Source organism: Lotus japonicus, chromosome 1 (genome assembly GCF_012489685.1).
Source record: "Lotus japonicus ecotype B-129 chromosome 1, LjGifu_v1.2".
Lineage (NCBI taxonomy): Eukaryota > Viridiplantae > Streptophyta > Magnoliopsida > Fabales > Fabaceae > Lotus > Lotus japonicus.
Window position 1 is genome coordinate 77,817,949 of NC_080041.1, and position 14,409 is coordinate 77,832,357.

At 36.4% G+C, this 14,409-nt stretch overlaps 1 protein-coding gene and 1 pseudogene across 1 annotated transcript; one reads left to right on the forward strand and one right to left on the reverse strand.

Moving 5' to 3' along the window:
- The first annotated feature begins 5,474 nt into the window (after nt 1-5,474).
- Nucleotides 5,475-7,019, forward strand: LOC130747199 (uncharacterized). The gene is made up of 2 exons (XM_057600058.1): nt 5,475-6,758; nt 6,823-7,019. Exons 1-2 carry the CDS (start codon nt 5,475-5,477, stop codon nt 6,916-6,918), a joined length of 1,380 nt encoding a protein of 459 aa, XP_057456041.1. The 3' UTR covers nt 6,919-7,019.
- Nucleotides 7,020-10,306: 3,287 nt separating this feature from the next.
- LOC130732071 (S-adenosyl-L-methionine:benzoic acid/salicylic acid carboxyl methyltransferase 3-like) lies at nt 10,307-13,801 on the reverse strand (annotated as a pseudogene).
- Between the last annotated feature and the right edge of the window lie 608 nt (nt 13,802-14,409).

Below are 14,409 nucleotides of genomic sequence, written 5' to 3' on the forward strand. Positions count from 1 at the left end.
TAACATCACAGTAATAAGGTCATCAATTCTAATACATCATTTGGAATCTCATGCTCATGTTATATAGGTAAACAACTAGCATATAGAGTAATAAACCCAAAAGCATAAACAAGTCCACCTAGAATCCAGTTAGACTACATGCTCATGCATATGCTAATTTTAATGCCAGTAACGACTTATAGGAAGGCGAGACAAAATACAACTCCACAATTGGGGTTAGTCTACACTAACGCACCGTCGTCGAATCACTCGCACGACTCCACAATTGAGGTTAATCTTAATAACACACTGTCGCTTTTATTTTGCCACTTCTTCGGATATGTCGTTATGCCCTGACAGAATTTCATATCATGGTTCAACCTAACCGGTTCCGAACCACAACAAAACATGCATAATGCCATGTGGTTAGTCAACACAACATCGGAACTGTTTCCTCACAATCCGATCTTAAAAATAACTCCTTATTGAGTATTTGATTGCCCACTGGCAAAGGCATCTCTTGCCAACGCTCGTATCTCAAACTTTAAAAGTATCAATTCGCCAAAGCATAATACATGATTTCAAGTTTAATACGCATATTTCAATACTTGCATCATGAAGTTTAAACAAACAACATCATATAAACAAGCATCATATAGCACAATCACATGTAGACAAGTCTAGACCGAGTGCCCTTACCTTAACCACTTTCTTTCCTAAGTTGCGACTTCGATCCAATCAAATCATCGCTCCTCGTACCGTCTAGTTTTACTTCCATTCTTTAGCTCCGATACGAACGCAATCTCGCACTTTGTATCCTTATAAAATTCATCGCTTTAAAAATTGCTAAGCTTCAAGATCTTAGCTTTTGCTCCAAAACTCAAGGATCTTCCCACACTCAAAACCAAAAAAGAAATTTTCCCAAAATCTTCTCACGCAAATAGCTATTACCATTGTGATGAATCAATAGCTTTTATGTGTGTCTTTGAAGCCTTCATGTTGCTTCCTTTTATACTAAAAATTCTGATCTCTAAATTGGCCACCTCATGCTCTAGTCTCCATAGCTTGGCCAGCAAATATTCTGTTCAATCTCCACGTTAGTTTCTATTTCCCTTGTCATGCTTCCTATAAGATTTTGTTTCTCTCCAATCAGTGTAAGTTTTTATAATCCTTGTCATGCTTTCCATACACACCTCAAGCTTCATTCCTTTGTTTCATTTCTGGCATGTTTTTCTCTTCTTTTTATTTCGTGTTTCCTTACCGTTACTGGCCATGGATTTGGCTTAAAGAATATATATTGAAGTGATAATATAAGTATAGACTTATTTTGGGTAGTGTAAAATTTAACTCATAGAGCTATAGAAAAAATATTGGAAAAAGGAATCATTATCCTAAAAATTATCAAGAACTCTATGGTATAATTTAAGATCACTTTAATCAAATTTAAATGATCAAGGAATAAAGTGTTTACAAAATATATATATATATTTTTTTCGAAAGCAAAATATAATATATGATAAAAGAGAGGAAAACAAGACAGTAGCCACCCCATGAAGAGGAGAAGCTACTCGCCCTCTTCAAAAACAGCAGAGGGAGCAGAGCAACAGCTCTATCAAAAAATCACAAACGCCCTATACAACACCTACCAAAAAACACACCCTCCCCTGTACAACAGAAAGCCCACCAAAACAAACCAAACAACCCTAAAGAGAAAACCCCCCACAAAACCCCAAGGCCAAAGCAACCAAACAGTGAAGTCGAGCAACAACCGCAACCAGAAAGACCAACCCAAACAAAGCTCAACGCGTCGAAATCTGAGCCGCAATCTGGTTTAAGGCAACGGTATCAGAACAAGAGTACTCTAAGCCCAACCGTTTCCCCATCAGAAGAGCACTCCTTGCTCTAGTCAAAATGCCTCGAGGAGCTGAGAATTCCGGTGGCAAGAGCATCAACTGACGGCCTTCAGAAGGGTCCTCTGCTAGCGGGCAAGAGGAAGGTGAGCCCTTGTGACTGCTCACCTCTTTGACTCTGCTCTCATTCTTCCTGGGCCGACCTCGACGGCAAACATCCTTCCCTTCAGGGACTCTACCGACAATACCACCAGCTAACCGAGCTCTGCGACCCAGTATCCTAGGGCGCCCGCGTCTCCTAGGCAGGAGCACCTCCTGCCCATGACTAGCCTCAACCTCCGCCTCCCCAAGATTAACTCCCTCTCCAAACTCTCCAACCTCGCTAACCCCTACAGAAGAAAGAAGCTGCAGAGGCGAGGAAGGCAGCACCTCATCCAAGCCAAGAGACCCAACACCAATTTCAGGGAAAAGAAATTCAACAGGGATTCTTTCCCCCAAAAAGCAGCCACGATCCAGCCCCCTCAGCTCTTCAAAAGGAGAGGTAACAGACAAACGACACTTACCTACAAGAGCCTCCCTCCAAGATTTATGTCCACGAACGCTAGCCTTGAAAGGATCAGCCACCGACGCCGGTGAATCCTTGCCGCTACATCCCTGAGAAACAGAGCTTCTCGACTTGTCCCTTGGGAACTTCGCCGGTGCCACCGAAAGCGCAGCTCCACCCACCCTAAGGCCGTCAAGAACGTTGACTGCAGAATAGGCTTGCTCCTCAGAGAAGAAGCGAACGAATCCAAAACGAAATCGCCGCCCAAACTTGCGATTCCGCTGAATGAACACGTTCGAAATCTTTCCGAACAGAGCGAACAAGCCTCGAATATGATGGTACCCAATCGCCTCCTCAATGCCATCCACGAAGAGGGTAGAGACGCTCCGCCGCGCTCCGCCGTCTCACTGGATAGACCCGTCCACCTCTGGTCCTACTTTCCCTGTCGTTGCTCCCTCCGCATACGAAATCAGAGTCGAGTCACCAAGAGCACCCTCTTGCTCGTCTTCTTTCGTCGCCTCTCCTTCTTCCGCCGCGCCTTGCTCGCCAACGCCTCCAGCCGCCGACAAGTCTATTTGGGTTAGAGAAACCCTAGCAGAAAGAAGGTTCATAACCTCTTCTAATTTGTATTTTTCTAGCAGAGCTAAATATATATATATATATATATATATATATGAATAAGCAATTTCTTAGTCGGGTGAGTTATTACTTATCATCTTTTTCTATATTTTTAACTTTAATTTTTTTTTCTTTTTCTTTTCATTCAGAAAAATATATAATAATATTATTAATAATACAATCATTTATATAAACACACAAGGTATAAAGAACACATTAACTTAAGCTTAATAGTGTTTATCGCTCTTAAGCCGATAAATAAGTAATTAAACGCTTAATTTATTTGGGTCTTACGAACTCGGGAATTTTTTTTTTTCTTTTTCAAAAGGTGATGTGATTTTCGAAAACAAAAGGCTCATCATCACCCAAGCAATGGTTCGAGGTGTTCCCGGGTAAGCTATTCTGGCACAATGCCAGATCAAAAGCCATTCTTTCCTTATACAGAACAACCCAAGTTCTTACATGAATTCAAATGAGTTTTTGATATTATTTTCAAAAACTTTTTCCAAAATCAATCAATTATTTTAATTTCCAAAATCAATTGTGTCATCGCGAATAGTAATAATACCCAAATATTTAATTAATAAACCGCTCGCGAAAATCAAATAAATTATCTGGCGTACAATGAATAAAATTAACGGTCATAAAATACGAAATCTATCTAAATAAAGATTCCACTTTTCCAAGTCTTCCGTCTTTGCCACCTCAAGTTTCTCATTTGCTCAACCGCATTGCTACGTCGAAGTCCATCAATCTCCTTGTTGTCAAGAAAGTCAAACTTCACAACTTGACGACTCATTGTCTAAAGCGTTATGCGCCCAAGTAGCAAATACCAAACATAAAGGGTTAAATTCGAAACAAACACAACAAGAAGAATAACCGAATCATGGATTTAAAATTTCAATTAGATAACAACGACAATAACAACTAAAGTTAAATTTAAGATAAGATAAGTTGGTCTCATTTCAACATAACAACAATTTATGGCAGATAAATGGTTTTTCATAATAGCATACCACCATCATTTCAAAATCGAGTAGGGTTAGTCCTACCATGTTCTACATGCTTCTACCAAGATGGATCCATAAAAAAGCCTCTCAAGGCTAAACGACTTCGTCGTCGATAATTCAAAACACCTCAAAAGATGGGCCAACCACATGGGACCATTACCATCACGTCGCCACTTCCAATCAACCCTAAATGCTCAAGTTAGCCAACAACAATTTCTTGACCGATGGCCACATAATTCAACACCAATTCGTTCCATGCTTCAATATACAAAATTAATCCTTTTTATCTATTTTCCGAATACAATAACATCTCCAAATTCTCCCAACAATGCTTCACAAACATAAGCATGATATTCATACAAAAAAGCAACTTAACAAGAAAAATAATAAAATCACAATACAACGCCTCAAAACACTTTCACTTTCGTATCATGCAAGGAAATAAAAATCACACGGACGCACGCACTAGACAAGAAGTCACCCTTACATCCGTAAGTAATAGTGCATATGACGAAACCTAGACAAGGAACAATATTCATCATTAGCAGGTGTTCAAAACAAGAAAACTATCCCCCTCTATCCCTATGCAAACCTGCGGCAAAAGAGAAGAAAAGAGAGAAAAAAAAATGTTGTTTTCAAAATCGTTTTCTTTTCCCCAAAACCTTAATGAACCCAACTCCAACATGACAAATGGTTTTTTTTTTCAAAACTTGGATTCTTTTAAACTTTTGAATCAAAATAGAAGAAAGATTATGGTCCCCAAGGTTTTTCAAAAAAAAAAATTTAAAAGAGGAGACGCATATCGTAGTATATTCTAAGGAAGAAGAAGTATTGACGATGAACAAACCTTCACGAACGAAGGAAGGAAAAATAACTCTTTATCAACAAAAGAAGGGAAGAGGTTAAGCCAAAAGAGAGCAAGGGCACTTGAGTTTCATGTTCTCAAGTGTGTTGTTCAGGTGAAGGAGGCAGCTTCTAGGGTTTTTGGGTTTTCTGCTTACTATAGAGTCATATTATAAGAGAGGCTATCACTCCAACCTTCAGGCCACCAAAATTTCGGCCATAACCACCAAATAAGGGAGGAAATATTCTGAATTCAACCTCTTTTGCTTCTTCCCTAAGTCATGGTTCAATAACTTCCCCTTTTTAAAATTTTAAATAGAATCCCAACAAATTTTCTTTCTGAAAATTCCTAAAATAACAATTTTAAATCTTCATCATATAAAAACTGATCAACAATCAAATTTATGAGATTACTCCTAATTTAAAAGCTTCTCAAAAAATTTGAACCCAATATAACTTAGTTTTCTTTCTTAACAAGCAATTCTAAGTTTAATTGATTAATTAAAATAAAAATTACCAAAATTCTGAAATTTAATATTTTATTACTTCAAACACCACGAACACGTGATGTAATAGTGTTACTTACTTCTGGAACTCTCATTCTCTACGGGCAGGACCACCACTGCTACCATGGGCCGTCACTTCTCGACCAACCACTCTCCCTCCTCCCGCCGTCACCGGAGCCACCGCGGCATCTCTCCGCCGCCGCAAGAGAAGCATCGGCCTTTGAGTCGCGGGTCGGACCGTTCGGGTTCTGGTTCGCCGGATCCTCCTCCTCGCTCCCCCTCTCCACGAACGAAGCGCTTGAAGAGAGCTCAACCTGAACGTGAGCGCGAGAGGAGTAGAGGGAGGGGTTCGGAAAGGGAAGGTGTTGAGCGGAAGGAGAGGAAGAGGGTGGAGAACGACGGTGAGGGTGACGGCGGAGAACGTGACCGCGAAGGTGAGAGGAGTAGAGGGAGGGGTTCGGAGAGGGAAGCTGTTAGGAGGAGGGAGAGGAAGAGGACGGAGAATGACGAGGAGGAGGGTCACGGCGGAGAAAAAAGCAGCAGGTCGTCAAGGTCGAGGCACGAGAGGTCGCCGGAGCGCCACCACAATGGAAGGAACAGGCACAAGTCTCAGTCGCCACAGCGTCATGACTCCGCCGGGAACTCAAAGCCTCGTGATGAGCATACAAATTCAAGAGGTGCTGAACAGATGAATGACGATGATTCTATCATGAAGATGAAGGCTGCTGAGGAGGCTCTGAAAGAAAAACAGAAGGCTCAACAAGGAGAGGTTGCAATGATTGCTAACTTGGCTGATCCTGGCTATGCACTTGAACTATCAACTGCAGTTCCTTCTGTTGGATTGAATTGCAGGGACTCAATGGGTACCGAATTCGAAACCATTGAGGGAAGGATAACATCTATGCTTTCGCAGCTACAATCTGAGTGTGGCATCCTTCACAGAATGGTCTACAAGAACAAGAACCAGCACCGGCGCTGTGGCTATTTCCAGCGTCTCTTGAAGGTGAGAAGGGATATGAGGCTTCTGCAATCTGCAAACTTGGAGGAGCTTGTTACATCATGTTTCCTTGTGATCAAAGGAGAGAGACCAAAACAGAAGGTTCATCTTTTAGAGAGCTTGAAAAGGAGAAAATGCGATGGTGAAAAGCATAATTTTTTGGAGCGCCTTTTAGGAGCTGCACGATTACTGTCAGAGATGGCTGAACCAATACTGAAGGCTGCAATTGAAATATCTGTATTGTTTGCTCGATCCTTTTTTATGGGATTTTCTGTAACAGTTATGGCCTTGCTTGCGCGTATTCGAGTTTTGGTTCAACAAATCTTACTTGATGTTGTTTCATTGTTCAACATGGTTTCTTCCCTGTCCAGAAAGAAGCAATCAATAAAAATATCTCATGAGAGAGTAGAGGTTTTTAGAGAGTTCTACCCAATAAGGGCTGATTTTGTGACATTAAAGTGTGTATGGGAATCAGATAAATTTATATTACTTGAGACAAAGCATAAGTGGGAGAGTGAAAATCAAAGTGAGGACTCTGGTGGAAATTTCTCTTTTCAAGCATCAGGTGTGAACTATACTAGTATCAAGTCTATTCTTGGAGATGATCAACTTGTCACTCAGAGAGTTGAAACAGACCCTACTGCCAGATAAGATGTCAAGGACATGAATACTAATTTGTTGACAGGCTCATCATAGATTGATTATGGCAATGAGACTTTATGTAGTAAGGAATGTTTTACTGCTTTGGATGGGTAGTTGTCGGTTGGGTCGAGGAGCACTTTGTCTTGTTGTAATTCTTGCTCTGATTTTTAGTTCTCCTTGGAGGGTCACTTTTGATTTTGGTGATTAGGTACTATTTTTCCTTGTCCAGGTTTTCTCAAGGAGGTTTTATCTTGAAGAGGTTTTAATGAGACTTTTTCCTGAAATCTCCCTTCAAGGTGGGGGTCAGGTAGTATTAGCTTTAGTGGGTTTTCTTCAGTTGTATATTTCGTTGCTTGTTACTTTTCTTTCATCATCTTCTTCTTTGTATTGGGTTGAAGTACCCTTATACTTCTCTTCAATATATTCTTTCGCTTATAAGAAAAAATGTAGTAAGGAATGTGGAGAAAATGATGGTCGTTTGGAGAATCTTCACAAGAGGGTGGCTTACATGAATTATCACGTCGCCACTCTGGTTTAAAGAAGGTCGCATTTGCGTCAATAAAGAATCCTACATCAGCTCCACAAAATGCACAAAGTATTCCTGTGTTTACTAGCAATGTCAAGGCATTTCATTTAATGGGAAATCAAAGTGATCAAACAAAAGATGACACAAGGGATTCACTTGCAAATGTACTTGCTAATATAAATGAAAAGGATAGTTTTTTTAAAACACTGATATTTTTTAATGCAAGCATATTGGGAATTTCTTGGTTCTTCTTACTGCACTAATTTAACGGTGGGATTAGGTAGTGTAGTTAATCTTTTGGTGATAGCTTTATCGCAAGAAAATTTGATTTAATACATGTAAAACTTTACTGACTTCTGATGAACTTAGTAAACTTGATTTTGGCTTAAAAAAAATTATAATCATCCTCAGATGATTTTATAATATTTTTTTGCAACACATCTTTTAATTTTCAAAAATATCTCCAAGATACAGTTTCTAAATTATCCTATTTTAACATTTAGTTAAAATGAGATTTAATTGCACATTTGGTCCCCCAACTTTGCCCTTCATGCGAAAAGCGTCCCTCAATTTTGAAATTAGAAAAATCCGTTCTTTTAGGGGACGATTTTCGCAGGAAGGGCAAAGTTGCGAGACCAAATGTGCAATTAAGCCTTAAAATAAATACAAATCAGTCAAGGATTCATTTATTTTTACTAAAAATAATTATTTTTTTCATAATATTCAGATGTTCAACTATTTTTATTTAAGGTTACCATCTTTTCCTTAATTTTCAAAAGATTTGGTTAAGATTTACGTAAAGGGGTTGTTTAAATAACCCATGCTAAAAATTGGGTTAATTCACCAATCATCCAAGTGTACCAAACATGTTATAACATGTGTTTTATATTATCCACCTCACTTAATTAAACTCTTTTATTTTACATTTTCATAATATTTAATTTATTAGATAATTTAATCACAGAATAAACATATAGATAATAGCACATCACTCCTTTTGTAAAAATACCCAAAGAATCCCTAATCATATTTTGTTCCACGCTTATCTCTGAGCGCTTTCTCCAGGATAAAAAATACCCAATTTTCATTGATATCGAATTGTTTGCTTTCGTATGCAAACAACACACATACTAATTAGAAAACACAGTATAATAAGATCCTATCAATCCTAAATCAAACAACATAAAATAGAAGTATTGGTAATCAATCGGTGAGGCTTTCGAGAGGTTGTTCATCCTTGCATAAGATCTGACAACAAACATGCCCTTGCTTCCTAAATCATCAATGGTACCTATGCTACCTTGAAGCCATGAATACAAGGTGGGTCGCCTATATATGAGGTTGTAGCAGGAGAGGAGGCTTAGAGGAGATGAGCATGGAAGAAAATAAGATTAGGGATTCTTTAGGTATTTTATTTTACAAAAGGAGTGATATGCTATTATATAAAATTATAGGTTTATTCTGTAATTATATTATATAATAAAATTAAAAATTACGAAAATGTAAAATAAAAGAGTTTGATTAAGTGAGGTGGATAATATAAAATACATGTTATAACATGATTGGTACACTTAGACAATGGGTGATTTAACCCAATTTTTGGCATGAGTTATTTAGACAACCCCTTGTGGAAAATATCTTTTGTAAATGCAAAATAAATCTACTAGCAGTCTAGCACACTCTATCTCTCTCCTAGTCACTATTCATGAAAATTCCAGCATTTATAGAACTATTTTAATTTCTTTTTATTTTTATAGCTTATTTACTTAATTTAATAATTTACCTGAGCCTATTTTTATTTAATATTCATTTCTGCTGTTTAATAACAACTGTGTAACTTCAAAATAATTCCTATGCTACACAACCATAGCTTAGATAAAAAAATAACAACAATAATAATAATAGCTCATGAAAAATTTCTCACATTTCTATGCACCATGCAATTTGACCATTCTCTCATTTTCAACAAACAGTCAATCATTCGACAACAACCCATTAATGATAGTACAGTCAAACAGACAACAGTCAAAATCAAACAAGTCATATATTATTATAGTAATAATAATAATATAATTATTTCATAATATAATTATTTGATAAGTTGAGGGTCTTACCGCATTCACCAATCGCCACCATATCCACCGCTTGCATACCCTTTCTTCTTCGCATCTCAAGGATTCGAGGAACCCCAAATCCAAATAGCATTTCTATATTTTCGATTGTGCTAATTCGGTTCCCAAATTTCTCCAATATTATAAGTAGTGATTTTGCAAAGTTCTTAACAAGTTGACGTATATTTGTGATATCAGGCTACATGACAGAGTACAGAAGGCCGGAGATTTATTTTGATCAATTAAAAAGATATCAGGCTATCTGCATGTCCGATAAAAGGCCAGAGACATATTCGGATTTATTTTCTTTTGGGGGTCTAATATTATATTTGTTGCAAAACATGATGCCTTTGGTGGCAACATTTGTTTTCTGCCCTCATGATTTCATTCCATTGGTTCCCACATTAGCCTTTATTACCCAAAATTACCTACGAAGAGTATAGAAAAATTATCATATACAATTCAAACTTATATAATTTCATTACACAATTGAGAACAAATATCACTAGCCATGGTACAACATAATACTCCTTGTTTATCTTTATTTTCCCTTAACATAACATTTCCTGCCTGATTACAATCCAAAGTTAAATCAACAAAACAAACTAACACAACAATTAGGAATAATCTTTTTGAAAAAACCACAAATATGAATCATAGATTGTTCAAGCTTCTTCTCCTCATGCTTTTCTAGCCAGCAATACGGTAACATTGACAAATTTGGTTTTCTCCTTAGACATCCTATCAGCCAAGATTTCTTGGTAGCGATTAAATACCTTTTCAATGATATCTTCACCAAAGTGATTAACCAGCAAAGGTTCAGCCACAGCCCTCATGCATTGAGCAACATTGTATCCACCATTATCACTCAGTGATTCATTCATTCCTGATTCAAATTCTAAGGCATTCCATTCATCCAGAGCGTTCCAATTCACTTCTGACACCTCCAAGCGATTAATGGCGAATGATCCTTCTTTAAGAACTTCCAATTTCACTTCTAATTGAGATGGAGTATATTGAGGGATGTTGAAAGTAGTCACTTGGTCTTCCTTTATAATTCCCTATAGCATATAAAAATGTGATTCAGATTAATCTTGTCAAATTTATTTATATATTAACAGGTATATACTACCAGCTAGTTTGTTTAGTACTAGTGCACATAGGTCGGTTTGGATCGATTCTCAAATCCGAATCTGAACCAATTAATAGTGTTAGGGTTGGTTTGGCTTGAATTTCAAGGTTTTTTTTTTTCGAAATCGAATATGAACCGAACCGATTAATTATCAAATTGTTTCAGATCAGGGGTGTCAAGCAACCAATTATCTCAAAAGCTTAAGCAGTTGATCGAGTAAGAGCCACATGAATGTTTTTATATATATTATTTCTCTAACAGACCCCCTCACGCAAGAGCCCTTTGGGCTTGAAGCGTGGATAAATGCACAGCTCACTTACCGTGTGCATAAATTTAACTTTTTATTAGAAGAATTGGAGGCGGACCGCCTGGTGATAGAAACTCCGATACCATGTCAAGTAACCAATTATCCCCAAAACTTAAGTTGTTGGGTAAGAGTTACATGAATGGTTTTATACTATTTCTTTAACACTAGGTTGTGAATAAAAATAAAAATAAAACTGAAATTCATAAAAACTTTTAAAAATGCAAAACTTGACTGTAGTGACGTTGGAACCAACAATTGTACTGTTCCAATTATTTGGGATCTACCTGCATGACCATATCATTAAGAGCTGTAGCCATAAGTTCCCAAATGTAGCAACACTCTTTGCTACATGGATTGTCACTCCTTCTTCCCACGAATGTTAGGACCATTTGACCCCCTTCAACTACTTCCTCGACACGACACTTGAGAAAAACAGAGAAATCTCTTTGGAACTGCTTGTAATAAGCCTTTACAACATTTGAGGGGCTTGTGCTGGATATGTAAATATTGCCCTTATTGTTGTCTACTGCATCGGGAACCTAATTCATAGAACATAAACTATTTACATTCAATTCTATTACTAATTGTGAATTTCGGAGATAAATCTTATGAAAAATGTGCTCTTTTAGGATAATAGTTGAAATAAATTGTAATCGTTAGATATAATATTGACTAATTAAGATTAATATACTAAGTCAAAGTCATAAGAAATTTTTAAGTGATCATGTGACCATTAATTAACTTTTAACAATGATATTAATCATAATTAGATCTAAGGGTCATTATTTATTGAGTAAAATACACTTACCCCCCTCAAGGTTTGCTAGAAAAACACTCCACCCCATTCTTATTCAAAATATACACTCCACCCCACTCATTTTATCATGTTAACTCCATCCAAAAGATGCTAACGGAATATTCCATTCAAATCAAAATTATTTAATGTAAACTTATTTTTCCATTTCTTTTTTTTTCTTGTTATTTTTTATTTTATTTTTTTTCAAAAAAAAAACCTCACTTTCAAATAAAAATCGTTTAACGTCAGTTCCGTTTAAAAAAAAACGTTAGTTTCAACAAAAAAGAATATAACATCACAATTACTAGTAATACCCAGTTTAGGTGGTGGCAATAAAGATTTTTATAAATAGTGAATTATATAAAAATATTTCGAAATTAATTTCATACTAATTAAAATTTCACCAAATAAATACTAATTAAATTTCTTTTTCCTAGATTTATAAAAAAATGTTGCTTATGAATTCATTGAGTAATGTATGAATATTATTTAATAAAATTCTCTTATCATATATCAATAACATCCCTCATTTTCAATTACTAAAAGTAATATATACTTTAACATTTAACATGTTATAACCAACGCGATCATATTATCCAAATTAATTAATTAATTAAAATAATAATATAACTTTATATTCTTTTATGGAGTGGAAGTTTAACGTACTTTTACCATAAGTTTTAATTTAAAACTATTTCATACATATTTATTCTTGAATTATTTTATAAAATGGTTACTTTATATACCAGCTCCAACAGTATGTAAGCATTGAGAATATTTGTTTGGTCAAATATTAGAAAGTGACGTTTTTTTCTGAAAAAAAAATAACCAGAAAAAAAAAGAAAAGGAAAAATAAGTTTACATTAAATAATTTTGATTTGAATGGAATATTCCGTTAGCATCTTTTGGATGGAGTTAACATGATAAAATGAGTGGGGTGGAGTGTATATTTTAAATAAGAATGGGGTGGAGTGTTTTTCTAGCAAACCTTGAGGGGGGTAAGTGTATTTTACTCTTATTTATTTCTATCATTATTATATTACACCACATTTCTCATATTTTATAGAAACACTCTTTTAAGGACACACTCCAACACACTTTTTACGATTGGTTTATTTATTGAAAAGTCAACAAATTATTGTAAAAGTGAGAGAAATGTGTTGAATTTTTCAAATAATAAATCAATCACAATAAATGTGTTGGGGTGTGTTCTTAAAAGAATGTGTGCGCTTTCTTCTCATAATATACAATTCCTCTATAGATTAGACACACCTTAGATAGCCAATGAAGGCTGTAAGAGGAATGGACAAAATGCAGACTTTGATTAGGAAAAACCCTGCCATAGAAAGAACCAGGAACTCCATAGAAGTAGCATGGACCAATTGTCCGAGATTCCACTTCATCATTTAGTTTCTCTTTGAAGCTGTCAAGGGAGTTAAAGATGTTGTTGAAATCATTTCCAGGAAGGTCATTCAAAAACATCTTGTACTCTATTTAAGGTTCAGGTTTTGGCAAAGCTTTTCTACCGCCTTGATAATTTCTGAAACCACATACAGAGTGTTTGGTCCTGAAGAACAACCCATGTCTGCAATTGCAAGGCTTCCCGGGAAAGTGCTGCAATAAAGGCTGGTTATGGCTTCTTCTCTTATAGGCTTTGTCAAAGAAATCACCTTTTGCTGCATGACCAATAATAATATGACATCAAATACCGAATTAATTACACTTAATAAGCATTGAGTTTACTTAAATAATAACTTCTGTTTGGCAAATTACTAGGAAATCATGATTATGGTATGGGTAATATGATTGATTGTGAACACAAAAACATATTATGTTATCATTATTTGATTAATACATATACCTGAACTAAAGAGTTGTTTGCATATATAGCTTGCTTCTCCAACGCCTCCATTCATGTGTAGAACCTGTGCAACTTCCATTCTCGTTGTATTTGCTTCACTCTTTCTCTGGCTTTTTTGCTTTTGTGCTTCTATGATTTTAATCATAACCCATATATATAGATGTGACATATTGTTAGAAAATGAATAGGCTTGATCGTGATGGAAATCACTTTCCTTAAAGTATTTCAAGCACTCTCTGAATTTCGTCTTAGAGTTTGGATGCAAGAATACCCAGCATAATCAGCCTTGCTTCGAGTTTGCACAAGACTAATGAAAACTCGAAATGAAGGGAAGTGGTTTTCTGGAAAACAGAGGATATGATTGTGTGTTCTGAATTTTGAACATGCACTCTATTTATAGGTAAAAACAGAACAATTTATAAGGTTGCGACCCTTCATAAATTATGTCTGTTACCAACAAATATGTGAATAGTTGCGACCCTTCGTGAACAGGTGCAAAATTCGAATTCTAAAACGAGCAAAACAAACGGACGTTACGACAACCGGTTGCCTTCGCCGTCTACAAGCTGCCACTAGCACCTCTACGCCACGCTGGTGTCGCCACCGGCGACGGGTGGTGTGAATGGAACATGTGACATAAAAGCTTGGGACCACCAAACCATGCACATGTGGCGCTATATCCTCTCT

What these genes read in the sequence shown, in the direction of transcription:
- LOC130747199 (XM_057600058.1), top strand. Translation starts at nt 5,475, where the DNA reads ATGGGCCGTCACTTCTCGACCAACCACTCTCCCTCCTCCCGCCGTCAC. An exon ending in TATCTCATGAGAGAGTAGAG is followed by an intron (nt 6,759 to 6,822) that starts GTTTTTAGAGAG and finishes TATGGGAATCAG; the next exon opens with ATAAATTTATATTACTTGAG.